Source organism: Micromys minutus (assembly GCF_963924665.1).
Source record: "Micromys minutus genome assembly, chromosome: 21".
In the NCBI taxonomy this organism is placed as follows: Eukaryota; Metazoa; Chordata; class Mammalia; order Rodentia; family Muridae; genus Micromys; species Micromys minutus.
The window spans coordinates 30134510-30158074 of NC_137956.1; the positions used below are offsets into that span (position 1 = coordinate 30134510).

At 40.4% G+C, this 23565-nt stretch overlaps 1 protein-coding gene across 1 annotated transcript; it reads left to right on the plus strand.

Moving 5' to 3' along the window:
• The first annotated feature begins 258 nt into the window (after window positions 1–258).
• On the plus strand, window positions 259–23457 carry COPB2 (COPI coat complex subunit beta 2). Its single transcript, XM_080934277.1, has 22 exons — window positions 259–342; window positions 5528–5665; window positions 7522–7608; window positions 7811–7937; window positions 8720–8868; window positions 10730–10876; window positions 11361–11460; window positions 12113–12255; window positions 12469–12668; window positions 14118–14228; window positions 15262–15350; window positions 15438–15544; window positions 16324–16467; window positions 17349–17479; window positions 17697–17904; window positions 19953–20063; window positions 20916–21130; window positions 22000–22092; window positions 22181–22361; window positions 22505–22567; window positions 22719–22787; window positions 22981–23457. The coding sequence occupies exons 1-22, from the start codon at window positions 340–342 to the stop codon at window positions 23074–23076; spliced, it is 2712 nt and encodes a 903-aa protein (XP_080790403.1). The 5' UTR covers window positions 259–339; the 3' UTR covers window positions 23077–23457.
• The last annotated feature ends 108 nt before the right edge of the window (window positions 23458–23565 follow it).

Below are 23565 nucleotides of genomic sequence, written 5' to 3' on the forward strand. Positions count from 1 at the left end.
CAGCAGGAATCCAGCACTGCGCTCCATCTTCTTAGCTTTCTGAACCTGATGGAAGGTGGAGCAGCCCGACCGCTCCTAGTCACCGCCCTAGCCTAACCAAGCAGCCAGCTCAGCAGCAGGAGACGCGGAAGATCGCGTTACCTAGGAAACTGGGGCGGGGACACACAAAGACAGGCTTACGGAGAGTTTGCGCAGGCGCAGAAACTCGCTCCGAGTATCGCGAGAGCCGCTTCCCGGAAGTTCCACGTCAGTGGGTCCGCTGGTCCGCGGGTCGGTGTGTTTCCGAGTACCAGTGTCGTCCGGAGCCTTTGAGAGGCTGGGGCTCGGACAGTCGTAGCCATGGTAGGTCGAGTCTCATGGGACAGAGAGCGGAGCCCACCGGCTACGGCGGGTTCCCGGGCTTCCGGGCTAGGAGCCGTAGTTACAAGCGGTCTGCGCTGCTGCTGCTGCTGCGGCCTGGCGGAGTCCTTCTGTCCTGTTGGAGTCCTGGGAGGAAGGCCAGACCGGGAGGTTTCAGTGGTGGTTATACGGTAGTGTAATTGGGTGCCTGTGATTTAGCAGCTGCAGACTCTCCTGGCAGTTAGGGTGCCTGTCAGTGCACTTGCAATTTGCACTGAGCCCAGTAGTGCAAGTGAATGCTAAGAGGCAGGATTCGGACGCCAAAGGCTACTTTGACAAAGTTACTTCATTATGTCATTGAGGTGGTGTTTGCTAACCCAGTGTGCAGACACAGAATTGCAAACTTAAGCAGAGATGGGAAAAAGTTAAATGTATATGGAGTCAGAGGTGGAATTTCAAATGCTTTGGCGGCCCAGTTCGTTTTCTTCTAGCTGATGTTGATTGGGACTTCTGTGTTCACAGAGGATGACTTTTTTTTTTTTTTTTTTTTGGCGGGGGGAGACCCTTAGATCTGCCTAATTTCATTTTGAGACATATTTTTAATAGTGAAATCTTGCTTTCATTATTTCAATGTATGTGAGTCCCCATACCCACAGATCGAATCAGCTTTTGGTGGAAGACATTTGGGGAAAACTATTGTGTGAACTTGTGCTGTCATTTTTGTCTTGTGATAGTATCCAACAACTCTTTACCAACTTTGACCCTCTATTGGTGTTGCAACTAGTCTAGAGATGACTAGGAATAATGGGTAAATTATGAGCACTTAAATAACTGCAGGGGTTGGGTTTGGTGGAGGGAACCATGTGCAGACACCAAAGGATGACTGCATTTTTACGTCTCCAGTAAAAAGTACAAGACATGAATTTATCTATTTGCTCACTACTAGGAGTAGTCATTTTCCTGCATTTTGCCAAACATTTACCAACCGATTGCCACAGCAGCCTGTAGATAATGATGAGTAATGTTTATGATGGTTACTATAAGCCTTGCTCTGCTCTAACTGAACTGTGATTTTAAATCTTGGATTGCTAAGAGAGTTACTACTATCCCTGTTTATACAAGCCAAAACTGGGAGGTTAAACTTACTACCGTGTGTCTGACTTGAGTGCCGCCGCTGAGACTTGAGTGTAGCAAGAGTGTGGGTGTCAGCTAGACCACCTGTTTTTCCCTGTTCCCAATAAATATGGTGTGGAGAGAAGGACCTGAATAAACAGTGATCCTGCCCTGAAGAAATAATCCACTCCACAAGCAGGGAGAGCTGTGTACGGGTTGTGCCGTAAATGGGGAAGAATTCTCTGGCTAGGCCAATTAGAAGGGGCGTAATGGTTCCAGAGACATTTAAACTAGGTCTGGAGTTGAGGGTGCAGAGTGAGTAGTTTAATCATCTAAGACCTAGTATGATATCTTTAAAAAATAACCATGACTGAGATGGTGAGTGTGACTACAGGAGCAGTGCCTGCAGTGATGGACATTTTTAGATGGCTGTCTTTGCTTTGGAGTATGTGTGGCTATACTAGGTAGCAGAGATCCCTGGCCACTTTGAAAACTCAATTTAAAAACGTTGTTAGGATTTATCCTAATAATCCTATTACACACACACACACCATACTTAGATGTGGTGGCTTGTGTTATGGTGAGGATCCCACTATGGCTCCTGGCATAGTAATGCTTCTTGCTTGTTGTTGACTCAAAGATGAGAGGGAGAAGTTAAAATCTGTGTCAGTAATTAGTGGGGCAAAAATTCAGAAATCATTGAAAAGGTTTCCTGAAATTAGCATGTGACTTAAAGATGGTGTCTTGAGTATGTTAGAGATGTTCAGGACCACACAACAGTGGAGGCATTCTCAAGAGAACTGAAGAGAGAGAACGCGGGTCCTAAAGAGAGGGAGGCAAACATTGAAGACAAGTAGAAGTAGACAGCTACCTACATTTGACAGACAGGAAAAGAGGTCAGTAAAAGCCTTGTTAGGTGTTTGTTTCAGGATATTACCTCTGCTGGGTCATCATTTTGTGCTTAGAAGCCACCTTAAATTTCTGTCCAATTCATGATTGCTGTGGGACAGCATAGATACACTAGCACAGTGACTCATCCTGGCAAATGAGCTTTCAGGTTGTGCATTAGGTTTATTGAAGGGGTTGTGCATTTTAAATGAGCCGACGAGAGGGTGGAAGAAAGTCTTCCAGGGCATCATTGTCTAACGAATTAACTTTTCTTCTGTGAGCACATCCCCTGGAATGGAACACAATCACTCAAATTCTGTTCTGTGGGTCAGATAAGGAATCTGACTGCAAAGGGGGCAGTTTTAAACTATTGCTATTTTATGGCTTAATTTTGTTTAAATTTTTCTATTTTTCAGTATGTTTCTGTACATTCAGAAGGCCTTTATGAACATGAGTGAACCCTTATTAATCAGACATTACTACTGTCTACAGTTTAAATGCCTTCCTCATCTGATTATTTTTACAGAGCTCATTTAATATTATGATTTAGGATTAATACAGCTTTATGAATGACTTATCTTCACAACATTTTCTGGTACAACACTAATGCATGGACAAGAAATTGTGATGTAGTTGATGTTTTAAATTTATTTACCTATCTATAAACTGGGTGTTCTAGAAGTAGTCTCTGTAGTTCCTTAGAGGTAGGTCTCTTACTGTTTCAGGAAGTCACAGATGAGCAGTTTTAGTCAGATGCTCTTGGCCTTCCCGCTGGGTTTATATTTGCACTGATGAAAGGTAACCGTGCTGGTGCAGTGATGCTCGAATGTGCTGGGATACATTTTTTTTGAGACAGTTTTATCTTATAGCTCAGGCTGACATTGAACTCCTAGGCCTCTTTCCCAGAGGATTCTGGGAAACACCATCACATTTAACCTGATAACATTCTGATTGTCAGACATTTGTTTGTAAGAAGCCAGGTTTTAGGTCAGAGTGCCGTGGATGAGACAGTAAATTGTTATTAGTGCTGTCGATCTCAGCGCCTAAAGATTCTGTACTAGTATTACGAAATAAGGATGCATAAAATCCTTGTAGAGTAACATGTGTCTGTTGGACGAAGCACTTTAATAGAGATGAAGGTTGAGGTTGCAAGCTTTCCTGAAATGGCTGAGTGGGATTGCAAGCTGGTACAACCACTCTGGAAATCAGTCTGGCGGTTCCTCAGAAAATTGGACGTAGTACTACCTAAGGACCCAGCTATACCATTCCTGGGCATATACCCAAAAGACACACCAACATATATCAAGGACACATACTCCACCATATTCATAGCAGCTTTATTTATAATAGCCAGAAGCTGAAAAGAACCTAGATGTCCAACAGAGGAATGAATACAGAAATTGTGGTGTACTTACAGAGTGGAGTACTACGAAGCTATTAAAAACAATGAATTCTTAGAAAAATATGGAACTAGAAGCTATTATCCTGAGTGAGGTAACCCAGTCACAAAAAAAAAAAAAAAAAAAAAAAAAAAAAAAAAAAAAAAAAAAAAAAACACATGATATGCACTCACTGATAAGCAGATATTAGCCCAAAAAGCTTGGAATACCCGAGAAACAATTCACAGACCTTATAAAGCTCAAAAAGAAGGAAGGCCAGAATGTGGATGCCTCAGTCCTTCTTAGAAGGGAGAACAAAACACTCATGGGAGATAATACAAGTAGAGGAGCAGAGATTGAAAAAAAAGATCATCCAGAGGCTGCCTCACCTGGGGATCCATCCCATATGTAGCCACCAAACCCACACACTATTGCTGATGCCAAGAAGTACTTACTGGCAGGAACCTAATATGATTGCCTCCCCAGAGACTCTGCCAGAGCCATACTGATACAGATGAAGATGCTTGCAGGTAACCATTGGACTGAACACTGGGACCCCAATGAAGGAGCTAGAGAAAAGACTGAAGCAGCTAAAAAGGGGTTGTAACCCCATGGGAAGAACAACATTATCAACCAACCAAACCCTCTAGAGCTTCCAGGGACTAAAACACCGACCAATGAGTCCACATGGAGAGACCCATGGCTCTAGTTACATATGTAGCAGAGGATAGCATTGTCTGGCATCAATGTGGGGAGAGGCTTTTGGTCCAGTGAAGGTTCTTTCCTAGTGTAGGGGAATGCCAAGGCGCTGAGGTGGGAGAAGGTAGTTGGGAGAGGGAGCACCTTCATGGAAGCAAGGTGAGGGGGATGGGAGTAGGGGAAAAGGGGATAACATTTGAAATGTAAATACAGAGAATATACAATCAAAATGAAAAAAATGATGGCTGAGAAATCGCTTGTTCAGATACAGTTAGTAGACATTTCCTTATGCCTGAAAGAAGCTTCCATGTCTGTTACTGATGACAGAATGCTAGTTTTCAAATGAAATTTTGAATTTTAGAGACTGAATTTCAAGACCTGTCAGTTAAAGTAGGAAGTGGTATTAATAAATGTGGCTTTTGATTAAAGCTAATGAAATTTGTCGTCTATGTGGATCTATATAACTCAATGAACCATCATTTCCCAAATGGCCAGTGTATTCTGTTGTAAAAACCAGGCAGGAGTTAAAAATCTGCAAAGTGTGGGATAGACTAGTGGATGTTAATTTAGCCAAGTGTAAACAGTTACTCCTAAGGCTTCAGATCTCACAAGTGTTCTCTAAGTAGCCCCCGCTTCTCAGGCAGCATCAAAGCAGAACAGCCCATTCTCCAAAAATGGCTTATATATTCCACTTCCTAACTATATGTGTTTGATGCCAGATGGTGGTTGTTTTGTTACATAACAACCGAAACAGTATACCACAACATACTGGAGACAAAGCCAGATAGAGCAGCCTTCTAAAAAATCAAACTGAAAAAATTTACATAAATATAAAACATTATTGCTTGAGGCCCTCTTAAATTTTAAGGGTGTCAAGAAAGAGGTCAGGATAAGTAAAATTGGAACACCACCTCTGAAAGACAAACATAAAAAATACCCCATTTTTGTAAATGTGATTAACATAGGTGCTTTAGACTTGAAACTATTCACAATTTAGGAAAGTAAAAACAGATTTTTTTCCCCCCATAAGCCTCTTAATACACCATTTCAAGCATATTTTATTTGGCTTAAGAATTTAATTTTAGTCCACAATTGTCTTTTCCCCTTAGCCTCTGCGACTTGACATCAAGAGAAAGCTAACTGCTAGGTCTGATCGAGTCAAGAGTGTGGATTTGCACCCAACAGAGCCATGGATGTTGGCTAGTCTTTACAATGGCAGTGTGTGTGTTTGGAATCATGAAACTCAGGTAAGATTTTTCACAGAACTTCATTAGCAAAAAAAAAAAAAAAGCTATAAAATATCAGCACTAAATATGTGACGATGCTTCTCAAAGTAGGAAGGAGTGTTTTATTTTTAGGAGCTAGGTTTGTGTGGGTGTTGCCTGTAGTAGAAGATCTTCTGGGCATATTATATGTGATATTTAAACATGGCAACCTCAATGTAGGTAGTATTAGCAACAGATTCTGTTCTGCTTGTTTCTCCCTCCCTCACTAGTGGCAAAGAGGTAGCTTCCATTCGTGTGTATTGAGAGTGGAACAGCATTCTCACACAGCTGTTCTGCATTGGGTGAGTCCAAATGTTCTTACACTTCAGATAAGGAAGTATTGGACTCTCCTTGAGGTAGCCGGTCAATGTTTTAAAACAACAACAGTGTTTTATTATTTAAAGACCCCTGCTGCTAGTTTACTGGCAAGTCTTAGACACTGAGCCTCCATTTATTACTCTAAATGGATGACAACTGTTGTGGCCTTTGCATGAAGAACATGGAATAAAATGTTAGGCAGTCGTTTCTCACTCACAAAAAACCATCTCTGTTAGCTGTTGATCCTTAGACGTGGCACTCCTGTGGTCTGAGAATGCAGCTTTTCTGCTCGTGGAGAGTAAGTTGACTTTTCTTGCCATTTGTCCAACCAGGGCATCTCATGTGGTACTCAGTCATGGAGGTTCTGTAGCTGGCCTCTTTTACTGCTCCACTTATCCTTGGATTTGTTGATGTCTCAAAAGATTTTGTACATTTTTCTGCTGTCTTAGCTACTGCATGCTCAGCTTGCTCTGTTCATGTAGTCACCTGGGAGCAACTATGTATCTGTGTGGAACTCAGTTTTGTCTTAACCTGGGAGACCAGGTGCTCTCAACAGTGAGCGGTAAACTCCTGAAGTACTCCATTATGATTTTCTTGGTACAAAAAGAGACATTAAAAATGATAGCTTAATTTTCAAAATTTTAAAGAGCAGACATTTAAAATGGGACAGCAAAGAGATCTGCTCATCTCTGGTTTTCCTAGGTCTCCTGAATTCCTACCTTTAATTCATGTAGATGAGTCATTCTAAACACCCAAAAGACATCTAAACCTCTTAGTTTTTATGCTTACTACAACAACCAAGCAAACTCTCAGCATTTTTTTCTGGAAATGTGTTGCTAAGATATAAAAATAAACAAACCAAACCAAAAAGCCTAAAGACATCTAGTTTGAGTCATTTCTATGGGTTCAGTTTTTTATTTTTATTTTTTTGGAGACAGGCTCTCACTATACAGCCCTGACTATTGTAAAAGTTACTATGTAGAGCAGGCTAGCCCTGAATTTACAGCGATCTGCCTGCCTCTGCCTCCAGGTGCTGGGATTAAAGGCATGTACAAGCCACTATGCCTGGTTTATGGGCTCAAGTTTTTAAAAAAGGAAACTAAGCTAAGAGATAATTCACCGTGGAGTGAACTGCACAGTGGCTGAATGAGGAACTGTTGTAGGTGTGAGCTGTACAGTGGTGGTGAGTCCTGCTTGAAGAGTGAGGAAGAGTGAGCATGGAGTTAGCGCTTGGCGGTGGTGCAGGAGCGAAAGGCAATGACGGAAAGGAGAGGCAGGTCAGGCCAGGGTTTGGAGTGCCATTTGTCCTGTGACCATCTCTTTCTCTTCTAAGTTTCTGACTTTCAAATCTACTAAAGAAAAGTTGATTGGTCCTTCCCCCCCCCCCCCCACACTTTAATGTTAAGCTGCTTGTTTTTAACTAGAAATACGTTATAGCCTGATGTTTTAATTACAGCAGACTAAGATTCTTCAGTTACTTGTTCATAGCTTAATGTGTTTGTTCTTGTTAAAATTTCAAGACACTGGTGAAGACGTTTGAAGTATGTGATCTTCCTGTTCGAGCTGCAAAGTTTGTTGCAAGGAAGAACTGGGTGGTGACAGGAGCAGTAAGTAGTTCTGATTATCAGACCCTCCCTTCTGATTGGTCAGTGTTATGGATACCAGCTGCAAAGTTGTAATGCCTTGTTCATTAAGCTAATTAAATGAAATGTTCTAAAGGTCGGAGGTTATGCCTTGAGCCTATAGTACAGTTTAGTTGTTGATACAGTTTATCTCATAATAGTGATGCTTTAAAATCTCTATTCCTAGGATGATATGCAGATTAGAGTGTTTAATTATAACACCCTGGAGAGGGTGCATATGTTTGAAGCACACTCGGATTACATTCGTTGTATTGCTGTTCATCCCACCCAGCCGTTCATTCTCACAAGCAGTGGTAAGAGACAACCTGCTTTAGTCTTATGCACTGAGGAATGATTTGCTTTCCAGGAGACATGTTGTGCTTTATCTCTGCTGTTACAAGTGGAGCTCTCTCTCTCAGCATCTCTTAAACTATTTGAATCCATTACTGTGCTGTTGACACTCTACACCTGTGTATTTTAGTATTTTAATAGGATTATACTGCAATTGCTCTAATTTCTGATGAAAAATTTGAAGGTGTAGATGCATCAGTATCTGGGGAGCTCATTAGTATGCTGATGAGCAAGCTGTTGGCTGATTGCCACAGGCCCTGTTGGTTTATCTGCATATTCAGACTAGCTAGCTAGCTCCCTGGTATAGTGGAAAGCAGTAGACCTGCAGGAGGGCGATTACCTGGGTATCCCTGAGTTGGTAGTAGCCTTTGAAATATTTTTAAATTTAACAAGTAATAACTTTTGTAAAAACAATTTATCTCATCAGGCACATTTTCCTCTTTCCACAGTCAGCTTTTTCAGCCAGACTTAGATGGTCAACACAGTTCTTTTTAAAATAAAATTTAAAAGTTGTCATGTGTTTTGTATGTCTTTAGTAGCTGTCTGTATGCACTTTGTCCCCACTGTTCTGTAGTTAGGTATGCTCTGAGGGTAGATGGGGACTTGAAAGTCTTTTTCAGCATTGGTTCTATGGCAAAGATAATGGGATGTGTGAACTGTGCTACATTTATTGCCTTAAAACCAAGACTGTCTTACTACAGAGATGAAAACAAACCACAACTGACTTGGCTTTCTTTTGGTCTAGATGACATGCTTATTAAGCTCTGGGACTGGGATAAAAAATGGTCTTGTTCACAAGTGTTTGAAGGACATACGCATTATGTAATGCAGATTGTGATAAACCCCAAAGATAACAATCAGTTTGCCAGTGCATCTCTCGACAGGACCATCAAGGTACGTGTCCACACTGTTGGTGCTTTGCTTTGGCTGGCCAGAAAGCTACTCCTGTGCTCCTGTGCCAGGCAGAAGCAACATGGTATAATGTTGGTTTCCACTCTAGGATCTACAATTGCATTGCCATGTTTCTAGTTTCTAGTTCTCTCTCTCTCTCTCTCTCTCTCTCTCTCTCTCTCTCTCTCTCTCTCTCTCTCTCTCTCTCTCTCTCTCTCTCTCGTGTGTGTCCTTTAGTCATTCTTGTCTTCTCATCATTGGTCTGTTTTACGTTTAAGTTCTTTCTGCTGCCATCCCCCCATTCTGCCTCTGTTTTCCTCTTTCTGTGGACTGCCTTTCTTCAGAGTCTGTTTGGTTATTTTCCTCTTGGAGAATACATTACAGATGTCTTGAAATACAGGATGGTTAGGGCTAGCCTGGGCTGATAGTACAGACACCATCAAAGTATAACTTTGACCTACTCGATGTCTTCTAGAAGTGCTGTGAGTGTTCACAGAGCATTGTCTTCATTTCTTCCCCCTGACTGTCTGTCTTTTCATTTCTGATTTGCATTTATTTTTCTCTGAGCATCTTCATAGCTCTCTAAGGGTTAGCACAAATAGTCATTCTGAGAAATTCCAGTCTAGCTCTTAATGGCTTTAGACAGAGTGTGTGCCATTCGCTTTAGCTTTGTTTCTATTAACAGTCTTTACATTGAGTCATAATTCATGTAATTTGAATCATTTATCCCCATTATATACTGGATATTTGGGATAGGAACTGTGTCTGGAGAGTAGCACAGTGCTTTGGCTGTACTGGATACCGAGTATATGTTTCCGTGACTACAGTCAGATTTTCTTCATTCTATATCTTAGTACAGTGACCTAAAATAAATTTCAAATCACATTAATTTTGCTTATACATTTGCTTACATGTGTATAATATTTTTAGTAAATTAACTCATATAAACCATTTTGTGTTTAAAGATCTTCAGGTTTTTAACCTGACTTTGTTACTGTTTGTTGCATTGCCCTAGCTTTTGATATAAAACATTAGTTTTAACTTCTTTACTACATTAAGTTTACCTGTTTTTTTGAGTCAGGGTCTATAATGTATGCTAAGGTGGCCTAGGATTTACTGTGTATCCTACACTGGTCTCACATTTTTGATTTTTCTCATCTTCCCAGATATTGGGAATATCGGCTTGTAGTTCTCTCCCTGAGAAGTTACTAATCACTAAATCTCCCATCAAACCAGTACTTACTCTAAAGTAGAGTTTTTCAGAGTGTTGTTGATTCCTGCACTTCACCTGTAGTTTTCTTAGTTTGCTTTCTGTTGCTATGATAAAACACTGACCAACAGCAATTTGACAAGGAAGGGCTTCTTCCCTTACAGCTTATAGTGTCGATCGGCCAAGGACGCTGGGTTAGGAGCTCAAGGCAGGAACCTGGAGGCAAATGGAAGCAGAGCTATGGAAGAACAACATTTATTGGCTTGCTGTTCATGATTTGCTCAGCCTGCTTTCTTATACCGTCCAGGTTCACATGCCCAGGGGTGGCACCATCATGCCTCCCAAGGGTTGTGTACAGGCCAGTCTGATGGAGGGCATTTTCTCATGAATCCCCTCTTCCCAGATAAGTATTGTGTCAAGTTGAAAAAAATGGAACAGGGTCACCAACTGAATTCTATATAATCTCCATGGAGAAGCCTAGGAATTGGCATCTTCAGAGAGCAGTGATTCTGCTTTCTGAAAATTAACAAGAGACCAACAGCAAATTTCCTTGAGTGCACTCTGTCTTGGACTGTGGTGTTTGATGTCTTGTCTTAAAAGTGGGTGGGACTGCCTCTGAAAGTGCTGACTGGCAAATGCCACTGTTCTCTGAAGGTGTGGCAGCTGGGCTCTTCATCACCGAACTTCACTCTGGAGGGACATGAAAAAGGTGTGAATTGCATTGATTACTACAGTGGTGGTGACAAGCCATACCTCATTTCAGGTGCAGACGACCGGCTCGTTAAAATATGGGATTATCAGGTACAGTTTCTAGAACCTTCCTTGCTGTATGCTAGACTTGGTCTTTACTGCTTCCCATAGCACCTCAAGGCTTAGATGGAGCTCTTCACAGAGTCATAGGTTAAGTCATAAGTATTTGCACCTAAATTATGATCCTAGTATTTTCCCCTTTATAAAAACAAATGCAAATGCATTTAAGATTTTAAAAATAAAATCCAAGCATGCTTACTGTTTGTTTAAAAGGGTTTTTACACTGTCATATTAAACCACACATCTCTGAGTGTCCTTGTTACCAGACATCTGTATCTGAGTGAAGCAGGCACGACAGTGAATGTTGTGATATAATTGTGGTACACATTTCACCACACAGAACAGTCATAAACCTAGTTATTACCCACATTGCTATGCTTTGTGTCTCTAAGGTTTTCTTACACTTGTCCCCCTTTGCTTCTAACACAAGTTTCCCAACAGTGGAACATAGTGGCTTTCTATGTCTTGATTTCAGAATAAAACTTGTGTGCAGACCCTGGAGGGGCATGCGCAGAATGTGTCATGTGCAAGCTTCCATCCTGAGCTGCCCATCATCATCACAGGGTCAGAAGACGGTAAGTCAGACTCCGTGTTATGTATGTGCTTGACATGGCTCACTGGTTATTTAAATCAAGTGCTGGCCCTGCATTGCAGTGGGAAGTTTCTAGCAGCTTCCATATCTTGATTAGGATTCTAGACTTAAAATACAGAAGAATAAAATGGCTTTATCATCATCACCATTCCAGTGCCTTTTGACTCTATCATTTAAACAAAGGGGCATCAGATATTCTAGGGAAAAACTGATAAAGCCTGTGCATTAGTGTTTGACAGGCCTGGGTTCAAAATCAGGCCCTGTCACTTTGCAAATGTATGGTTTGGGTAGACTAAGAGATAAGAACTTGCTAGTGTACTCATAGGATTATAGCAAGAGAGAAGACGAAATCATGACAGCAAACATGTAGCACGTGGTAAGCACTCTACCCAGGAAACCTTGTTATGATTTTATGATTAAGATTAATTGCCTACTTCTAGTTTTCTAGTTGCAAGTTTTTGTTATTGTTGTTGTTGTTGATTTGTAAAATCAGCTAAAGAATAAAAGATCTTAATGTCATAAAATTGCTAGAAAGTACTTGCATTGAAATAGAAAAACTTCTAGTAGCTCATTCACCTAGTAGGTTATTTTGGATGTTCACATCCAAAGGGAATGTTCACATTGTTGATTTTTAGGAACAGTGCGAATCTGGCATTCCAGCACCTACCGGCTTGAGAGCACACTGAATTACGGAATGGAGAGGGTGTGGTGTGTGGCCAGTCTGAGAGGGTCCAACAATGTCGCTCTGGGCTATGATGAAGGGAGCATCATTGTTAAGGTAACTGCACTTTCTTTAAATGGATGGAAATAGGCAGAGCCATTCCAAGTCACCAGTTTTGTTAAACTAGCACTAATGTTGTTAACTAGAAAAGATTAGACAATGACAGTTTAATGTGGAAGGAAGGAAATAAGACTCAGTGAGGAGAAATTGGTCTGTTCTCTGGTTTTTGTTGTCCTTTTAGTCACTAAGAGCTATCTGTCATTGTTCCAGCTTGGTCGGGAGGAACCTGCCATGTCCATGGATGCCAATGGAAAGATAATCTGGGCCAAGCATTCAGAAGTTCAGCAGGCCAACCTAAAAGCAATGGGTGACACTGAAATTAAAGATGGAGAAAGATTGCCACTGGCAGTAAAGGATATGGGCAGTTGTGAAATATATCCACAGACCATTCAGCACAATCCTAACGGGAGGTAAGCTGTCGGTGACATCAGTCTCTAAACTTGTGAATGTTGGAGCAACTTTGCATATGCACAGTATCTCCAGTCTGCCTCCTGGAGTTGTGCCCTGGCCCACAGTCTCCACGTGTCAGCTGTCAGCTCAGTCCATGGAGTTGGCATGCAAGGTGGTTCAGTTACACAGTATTATTTCCTTGTTCTTCAGATGCCCAGGATTTGTGTTCTTGGGCGTCTAGAACCTGCTGCTGTCCTAGGAGTAGGAGCTATGTGCTGCTTACTGCTCTTATGGAAGACTAACTCCAGTGTGTCTTCTGCAAACGTTTGGAATTGTGGATCTTCTATTTCTTATCTATAATTTGAATAGTCAGTTCTGTTTTCCCTTAAGATTTATAAAATAATGGTAATCATGTGAGAGAACATATACTTCTCTAAACAGTAAGTTGATGTTCAAACCTCTAGAGCAGTAGTTCTTAACCCTCCTAAATGCTGTGACAACTTAGTATAGTTCTTCATGTTGTTCTGACCCCAACCATATTATTTCATTGCTATTTCATAACTGTAATTTTGTGACTGTTATGAATCGTAATATAAATATCTGATACACAGGATATCTTATAAGCAACCTCTGTGGAAGCGTCATTCAGTCCCCCAAAGGGATTGTGACCCTAAAGGTTAAGAACCACTGCTCTAGAGCTTTCAGAATCATTTACAGTCTATCTGGATGTCTTAAGCTGTATTCACTGACATAAATGACAAAGTCTGGTATTAAAGCTCAATCACTGATGCCTATAACCATTTTTAAATATCTTATGAAAGTTAAAGGCATTGCATATGTGTGTGTGTGTGTGTGTGTGTGTATTTAATAGCTTTAGACATCTTTTCTGTAAGGTTTTAATTTTACCTGAGAGTCCTCCAATCACTGACATTATCATGTTCTAAAAAAAAATTTGAAGAGAAGTATTTTGTCTTCTGGGGAAAATGTTTGGCAATGTAACATTCTATTTTTAATCATTATTTAAAGGTTAATGGTCCTATTCATTTTAATAACAGTTGAATACAATTTTTTGTTCACTTTATGATTCGCATTGGTGCACAGGTAAGCATGCTGAAAAGCAATGGCTTCTTGTGTTGTGATGCTGTGAGCACAGTGTAAGCCTCGTGGTGCTCAGCAAGCATTACTGCATAGTTGGAGACATCGGCATCTCCAGCTGTGCTTGCTCATCCCCAGGCTCTGAGACTGGGAGAGAAGGCTGCTGCAATGTTTTCATCAGTAACCTCATACTGATAATTGCTTTTGGTTTTGTTTCTTAGAATATTTATTTATAGCATATTCAAAGTATATAACTCTAACATTTTAAATTATAATAGAGTAACATAGTACTTGTTAGTGACTTATTTTATCATAAATATGAATTACTGTTTCCTGATACCTTTGTCATTGTCCCTGACTTCCGTCATTTCTAGGTTTGTTGTGGTATGTGGTGATGGAGAGTATATCATCTACACAGCAATGGCATTGCGGAACAAGAGCTTTGGGTCTGCCCAGGAGTTTGCATGGGCCCACGATTCTTCAGAGTAAGATACATGATGCTCAGTTTGCCCTGATTGCAAATAGGGTGTTGGTAGCAATAGGGCTGATACTTTTTCATGGTAAAAGACAGTTCTACCATAGCTGCTTTGTTGAGGCATTCAGAGTATAAACCACTCTTGCCCTGTCTGAATTACCATGCTGCCTCATCAGGTGGATGTAATCAGCTGGGGATTCAAGACCAGTATCCTTGATGGAACCTGTGATGTAACTTGATGCTTGGGTTTAAGGCAAAGTAGGCCCTGCATCAAGTAGGCCCTTAGGAAGCCCTCCCAGACATGGCCTCCAAGGGGCTCCTGCCCTTTATAAACTAGTTGGGAGGTGCTGATTATGCCAGATCACCTTGATAATTTTAACGCATCTTTTTAAAAATTCAATTTCTGCATGCCTCCTACTGCTCATTCTTAACCTATTTCAATCTGAATTTATAATATTCATAAAATGCTCTAATTAAAAGCAGAAGTCACATTAATTCTTTTCAATGTTTACAGTTCATAGCCATCATCACAGTCAGAATATCCCCCACCCCAATCAACTCACTCCCCAGGTCCAGGCCAATGCTGATCTTTTTGTTACTATATAGGTCAGATTTTCCTTAGTCCTCTTGATATTTTATATGAATGGAGCACTACAGGCATGCATTCTTGGATCTGGCTTTTGAGATCATCTGTGATTTTTACCAGCACCAATAAGGGGTTGTTTTATGTACAGAGTAGTATTCCATTGAATAGATAGACCACCATTTAAGCATTCACCTTTTGGATATCAGTGCTATTTCTAGGTTCTAAAATGGTTTCTAGGCTTTAGTAACTTAGATAACATATAGCATAAAACCCATTCACTATTTGTCTAGTAACATTTTCACTACATCTTGGGACAAAACTAAGTCAGTGAATTTTCAAGTGGAAATATATTTTTATTTTTTAATAATTAATATTTTATCAGAATATTTGAAGATATTTTTAACATTTATTGGAACTATGGCTTAGTGTTTAATATGCTGTTTCCCCTGTCCCTCAGGTATGCAATAAGAGAAAGCAACAGTGTTGTAAAGATATTTAAGAACTTTAAGGAAAAAAAATCATTTAAACCTGATTTTGGAGCTGAAAGTGAGTGCTGTTTGTTTATCATACACTTTGAGAATCTTTCTAATGTCTCAAAACATTCAAGTGGATTCTTCCTGTGTTCTCTTTAAGGTATCTATGGGGGCTTCTTGCTGGGAGTCAGGTCTGTAAACGGCTTAGCATTCTATGACTGGGAAAGTACTGAGCTCATCCGCAGAATTGAAATTCAGCCCAAGCACGTGAGTTTCTCTGTGGTTGCTTTTGGGAGGTTTATCTTTGAAATATGAGTTCTTCATGTCAAGAATGGCTCTTTGCACACTGCTAGAATGGTCCCATTGTGCTGAACACTGTGCTATTTACCTAAGGAGTACGCAGGATATTAGTTATGTATTGGAATCAGTAATCAATGACTGTTTGTATAAGTATAGAATACAGATACAAATTTCAGAGCTCATATTTTAAATGTCTTTAACAAAATGAACATGTTGAAGACAGAAACTGGAAATATTGATGTGGGGAGGCCTTTTCATACTTCATGTGATGACGGTTAGGAGCACTGTAGTAGCAAACTTAGAGCTGCCAATTGGTGTGTCCGTTTTCACTGTTAGGATGTTGCCGTTAGACAGCATTTTACCTCGTTGTGGTCCTGGGTCTGTCTAGAGAGATTGGGTCCATGAACCACCAAAGGTACCGGCTGGTGGTATTATTTTTTCTTTCTTTATGTATAAGTGCACATATGTGTGTGGAGAAAGAGGAAATAAGGAGTGAGAAACACTGTTTAAGGAACAGGGAGCAGCTCACCCCTCCTGAATGACAGCACCATTTCCCATTGGTGTTCCACAACAGTGCTGTGCTGTCTGCCTTCCCAAATGTGTGTAGAAGTACAGTGCACCAAATGCTAGTGCACAATGACTGCCTTGCTGTGAGACTTATCCTATAATGAGCAATGTGAATACAATGTAGGGTGGCTGCTTAGAAAGACAGTCAGTCATCTGTCTGTCTGTCTATTGGATTGCAGATCTTCTGGTCTGACTCTGGTGAGCTGGTCTGCATCGCCACTGAAGAGTCATTTTTTATTCTTAAATATCTGTCAGAAAAAGTCTTGGCTGCACAGGAAACACATGAGGGAGTTACTGAAGATGGCATTGAAGATGCCTTTGAGGTAAGTGTCTTAGTCCAGCTTTGGCTTTGTTTTTAGTATCCTTAAAACATTGATTTTTAACATTTCTGTATAAATTAGGTTTGGGTAGGGTAACAAATTTTAAGTTCTGATAACATACAATTTTGGCCAAAACAGAGTTTGAAAGCATGTGTCTTAGTTAGTGGCCATGATCAAGGCCACTCTTAAAAAGAACATTTATTTGGGCTGGCCGTCCATTGTCATCATGATGGGAAGCATGACATCCTACAGGCAGACCTGGTACTTAGAGAAGCTGAGAAATCTACATCTTGATCCAAAGGCAGCTAGGAAAGAAAAAGACTAGTGGTTTCACACTGCTGGGCAGAGCTTACCTCAAAGCTCAGCCTCTGGTGATATGCTTCCTCTAATAAGGCCATACCCAATAGCACCCATGGGCCAAGCAGTCAGACAGGTGAGTTTATGGGGGCCATACCTATTCAGACCACCACTGTATGTTTAAAATAAATATGTGCTCTGACTTTTAGGAAATTCTCAGGCTTGCTTTGCTATCCTCCACCAAGGAAATGTGAAGGTGTTTGGTTCTAAGACTGCTGAACTAGAATGATTCAAATGAGTTCTGAAACTGGAAAAACAAACCACCCACTGTTGAGAGATACTTAACATCCCACTTTTATGTGTTGGGCAGTTTAGATAAATACTTTCTTGGTTATGTTTATGTCAGGACTCAACAGTGAGGTTTCACACTTTAAATATCCACTGAAAACTGGCTTTAGAAAAAGAAATACAAAAGTTCTTAGGAAGAATGTTCACGAAATTGATTTTTCTTTGCACTCCATATCACTTTCATCATATCTAGCTTTTTGTCTGACTAAGATTGCAGTAGTCTTGTTTTCTTTTTATAGGTTCTTGGTGAAATTCAGGAAATTGTGAAAACTGGTCTGTGGGTAGGTGACTGCTTCATTTACACAAGTTCTGTGAACAGATTAAACTATTACGTGGGAGGAGAGATCGTCACCATTGCCCACTTGGACAGGTACTGAGTATCATTTTGCTTTTGTCTTAAGCAGCCTAAATTTGAAAGTGCTTTATGAACCAAATGCGTGTTGACTTGTGTTAACAGTGACAGGGTGATTTCCCCCACATTAGTTTGAGATTTTCTGATGGTAACCAAAATCACATCCATCAAATGTAAGGATTTGAGCAAGAGGGGTGTGTGTGCTAGACTTCTAAGTTTCTCTTTTTTTTTACAGGACAATGTATCTTCTGGGATATATTCCAAAAGACAATAGGCTTTATCTGGGAGATAAAGAATTGAACATTGTTAGCTACTCCCTGTTGGTTTCAGTCCTGGAATACCAGACCGCTGTCATGCGAAGGGATTTCAGCATGGCTGATAAGGTGCTCCCTACCATCCCCAAAGAACAGAGGACCAGAGTTGCACACTTTTTGGAAAAACAGGTGAGAAGTTTTGCCTGCCTACTTTTAAAAGTAGCATTTGACAGAATGTTGACAGGAGGTTGTAGAATGTCATCTATTTCTCACCACTGACGTCTCACCAAGTCAGGTTTCTGTGGCAGCTCATAGCACATTTGGCCTGAACTCTTACTTCTTTAGGCTCAGAACCCTCAGTGCCTGTCAGTGTTGGTGCTGATTTGATCACTCTTCTCCTTACACCTCCCTTTAAAAGTTCTTGATATTTTTATTTCTAGCTGGAAGTGGTGATACACACCTTTAATTCCAGTACTAGGGAGGCAGAGGTAGATCCAGAGTTCCAGGCCAGCCAGGGTTACAGAGACAGTACAAGCAACCTTGAGCTGGACTTTTTTTTTTTTTTTTTTTGGCTTGCTTTAACTCTTTAAAAATGTAGTTAAATGCTCCTAATAAAATTTATGATTATCAATGTGCCTTTGCATTGTGCAACTTTTTTTAACTCCAGTTACATATTCACAGCATATAATGTAGGTTCTGCAATGTGTAAGTCATGTTCTTTCTTGACTCCTTTGTATTTCCAGAAGTACTGATTCTGTTTTCATGCCCAAGGACATAGCAATACACTGATTGTTCATGTGAAGTGAAGCCTATGAGTAGGGACATCACAGGAAGCACAGCTTTTGCAGAGGACTTAGGTCTGGTTCCAGTAACCTACTTACCAGCTTACAATTGCCCAAAACTTCCATTCCGGGGGGGGGGGGGGGGGATTCAGTTCTCTCTTCTGGCTTCTATAGGCACCAGGCACATATATAGGCATGCATACATACATGTATGCCAAGCAGTCATACACAAAAATAAATCTTGCAACAAAAATTCTCTTTAAATTTTGGTCATATTTTCTCTCCTTTTGTAGTATGTCCCTAGGAATTTATGCCCCCAAACACAAGTTACGTTAGTGTCACCTTAGTGGAGACTGGAAATACAGCAAAAGCAAGGACACGCCATCCTCTTCCTCTGTTCTGCTCCATCCCTACCTGATCAGTTGCAGACATCTGTTGTTTATTCTGGGGTTTTCTGCCATCTGTGCTAATGAAGAAAAGCAGTAACTTGGATTATTTAGAACCAGTGTTTACACTGCACCAGTGGGTAGATGGGAGAAGCGGTGTGGCATGATTCCAGCAACAGGAAGATACAGTTGGGCTGAACTGAAAGTTGTCCTGCTTCTCTGTTCCGATCACCCTACACTAAGCATTTTCCTTCAGTGTGCTGAGAAGTAAATCACCTGACTTTCCTTCTGACTGCCACATTCCCATTGCCCATCAATGGTTTTGTCTTACAGAAATTAACTTTGTAACTACAAAGTTAATTTAAAAGCCTGTCCTATCACTTTATGCCCTAATGGAGCACAAGAAGAGAGGGATACTTGATAGGCTGAATCCGAAACCAAACTAAAGCCTAACTGATGACAGCCCCTCAGTGCGGAGCCCAACTACAGGCTAAATGGCCTACAGATAAAGGGAATATTGAAGGCTTACCTTTGGCTTCCCATTCTCTCCCCATTTCTGTCACTAACCTCTATGAGTCTTGGAGTAGATGACATTTATGGTTCACTTCTGAGGTTTCCAGCAGCTGAATTTACCTGTGCCATATTTTATTTTGTATTTAATCAGGACCAAAATTATATGATGTACATCAGTTCTCTAGTTCTGATCCACATCCCACTCTCCCAGAAGTCTTTTAAATTTACGTATTTATTCCTGTAGCATCTTTGTTACAGGATGATCTTAAAGACCTAAATATAAAATTTGTGCAAGTAGACATTTTGAAGAAGAAATGGGAACGCAAACTTGATTTGATAAAAAGTGGCTCCCATTTTCCATTGTTGGTAGCATATTCAGATGCTAATGGGTATCTGGTTACTGGGGTTAGATTCCATTTGGTCCACTGAAATAGATGGCTGTGGAGTCTTCTGTCTGTAAGGTCTTTTGAGAGAGAAATAATTTGTTGTGTGTATACTATGTATTCTCATTCTTCTGAATGTCTGAGTCACACATTTTCTTTTTAAAAACGTATAGGGCTTCAAGCAGCAAGCACTTACAGTATCCACAGATCCTGAACATCGTTTTGAGCTTGCTCTTCAACTTGGAGAGTTGAAAATTGCTTACCAGTTAGCAGTGGAGGCAGAGGTATGTTCTAATCTAAGACTTTTCCATAACTCAGGGAAGGGTTAGTAGGTACTGGAGTGTTGCTTTTGCTGAAACATTGTTACCAGTGATTCATTTCAGTGACACTGTTGAATCTTTGGTCTTTCTAAAAAGTGCATTGTTAATCCTTGGATAAATTTAGTGGGTTAAATTCGGGGTGCTCTCAGTTCTATACTCTGTTTAAAAGTTTTTTCCTGTCTGGGTCTCCATGGCAACAATTTGCCATATTACAAATTAGTAAGAGACAATGATTTTAAATGAGAGTTCTGACATTTTGTAGATCTTTGCATATAACATGTACTGGAAATTATGGGTTAAGTATAGCATTCATGAGTAAAGTAATTTCAGACTGTACAAAAAATTAGCTGTCAAGATCATTTAAATGTACATTTTATTTGATTTCTGAGAAGCTACAAATGACCACATTCATTAAATATTTAAGGATGTAATTTTCTACTCTTCCTAAAAGTGTTACTAATTTACTTGTTAAAATAATTGTAGTCTAATGACATTTTAATTCCATTTACATGGTTTTAGATTCAGTTTCACTGTGTAAGTAAAAATTGAAAATGAGTTAATTATTCAAGTATCATTTGAATTACTTGTGATTTTTATTTCCTCATTACACATTTTTATCATGCCTTTGATAATTTACCAAGTACAACTCAAAAATTATATATATCTATATATAGGTAGATATATAGATACACACATACACACATACATATGTCTTGTATACATATCTTCTAATTGTCATCACAGTGATATTCAAAGTAACAGGATGTTGATGTTGAAATGCTATTTCCAAAGATGTTTCATCTTAAATTCTTACAGTCGGAGCAGAAGTGGAAACAACTTGCCGAACTTGCCATTAGTAAATGTCAGTTCAGCCTAGCCCAGGAGTGTTTGCACCATGCCCAGGATTACGGTGGTCTGCTGCTCTTGGCCACTGCCTCTGGAAATGCTAGTATGGTGAACAAGCTGGCGGAGGGTGCGGAGAGAGATGGCAAAAATAATGTGGCATTCATGAGCTACTTTTTACAGGGCAAGTAAGTATTATCTCAGGGTCTAAAAACTTTAAGGAGTTGTAAGCAGTATTTCTCCATTGACTGTGAGAATGGTATTTGAGAGGAACATGAAACAAATCCTGGGGACAGAGCTGGTGGTGGGTGGCTGCTGTGAATAGTAGAGGCAGCCAGAGAACAGTGCTACCTACCTTGATGGCACTGGCCTTCAGCAAGGAATGCTCTGGTAACTTCTGACTTGTATCTTTATGCTTGAGCTGTTAATTAAATGTGTGTTTCGGAGTCAAAGAGCCTATCAGTTACGTACTCCTAGATGATTTTACTGAATGTTAGGGGGCTGCTTTCTCCTCCAGTTGGTACCTAATGGCAAGCAGAGGACTGTCTACACCAGGCAGTTCTGATGTGCAAAGATAATAGGATTAAAATGCTATTGACTATTTGAGCTCGACTGTGAAAACATAATGAATTTTTAAGTCTAGCAGAGTTAATGTGAGTTAAATCAAATGGACATCAATTTACCTTACAAAAGTATTACTAGTCTTGCTGTATATGCCAGTTCTTAAAAAGTCCTAGACCTCACCATCAAACATCTTTATGGAGGTATGCAAAGGAACCCAACTCCAGGGATTTGTGTACACCAGGTAAGTGCTCATTACTGAGCTACACTTCCAAACCTGCCATAAAACTCAGTTATTCAAATAAGCTGAAAGCAGTCATGAACACTGCTGTGCCTCACACCCACAAAGTTTCAACACTGAGACAAAAGGCTAAGCAACAGAAATGAATGTGTTAGGGGCACTGGAGGATTTTTGCCTCTGCAACAGGTTCACACTTTCAGCTTTATTTGCTATTACTGTTTATTTCTCTAACAGTATCTCTGCTTTATTCTGTAGGCTTGATGCTTGCCTAGAGCTCTTGATCAGAACAGGAAGACTCCCAGAGGCTGCCTTCCTGGCCCGAACTTACTTACCCAGCCAGGTCTCAAGGTATGGTCTTAGTTTAAAGAGAAATGTTTCAACTAAAACAGGGCCCATGTTCTTCATCTGTTTGGTTCTGTGATGTCTTTTATATTAGGGTAGTGAAGTTGTGGAGGGAGAATCTCTCAAAAGTCAACCAGAAAGCAGCAGAATCCCTTGCTGACCCCACAGAGTATGAAAACCTTTTCCCTGGATTAAAAGAAGCCTTTGTTGCTGAAGAATGGGTGAAGGAGACACATACGGATTTGTGGCCAGCCAGGCAGTACCCTCTCGTCCTGGTGAGTGGCAGAGTGCCAGGCTGACACAGACTCACAAGTCCAGCTTCAAAATGTGCTACATACATTTTAAAGAGCTAATGTCCTAAATTTGGGCATAATTTTTGATTTTTAGAATATTTCATTTTATCATTTTATTCTAACAGCCAAATGAAGAGAGAAATATTATGGAAGAGGCAAAAAATTATGGGAAAGCCACGACTCAGCAGGTCTGTAGAGAACCGCATATGACAACATGATTGACATTGCTGATTTCAAACGCTACCTGCCACTTCCTAATCCTGGGCTTCCTCTGCATGCTGGAACATTTACATCTCTGGGCCAGTTCCTCTGGCTTCATATTTACCTCTTATTTTTTAGGAACCTGATGGGAAACCTGCTTCTAGCCCAGTTATCATGGCCTCCCAAACTACTCAGAAAGAAGAAAAGGTGGGTTAGCCATCCTCTACCCCAATGTCAGGAGCAGGCCTTTGAGGTTTAGATATCTTTGGCATCCTGATTAAGAGAGGAGGCTTCAGAGTAGAATGATGCTGCTCTTTTCAGTAGTAAGGAAATTTGGCTCTGGACTGTGAACCAGGTAACACAGTACTGTGTAATATTTACCCTCTCCCTCTCCCTACAGAGTTTACTGGAACTAGAAGTTGATTTGGATAACTTGGAGTTAGAGGATATTGATACGGCAGACATCAATCTGGATGAAGATATTCTGGATGACTAAAGTGTGCCATTTACTCCAGTGAGAGATTACTATGGCACATACAAATCACCACCCTGACCAGAATGATGGAAAACCTTAATCTGCATATGTAGACAAGGCGGACATAGCCACTTCATCTTCAGAGGAGTGGACGGGCAGCCTTTAAGTTACTGTGTTCTCCTTGTTAACTGAAACAGACACTTCTGCTTTTTTCATATTGTCATTAAACCACCCCTCATAAAAATCTTTTGAATTAATGAAAAACCCTGAGTTTTCTTCCTAATGAAAATGAACATTGAGTTTAGGTGGGTGAGTCAAAACACCTCACTCAGGATTAACGTCACCCTTAACGTGAATAACTAAGCGCATTTTTCAAAACCTTCTTCTGACCTTGTATCATAGCTTGGCTGCCAAGCATCTGTCCTGACTTGTCCAGCTGGGCTCTCAAGATTACCCGCTGGCCTCTTTGTATTGTGGCAGTTTGTTTTGTTTTTTATCTGCATTGATATA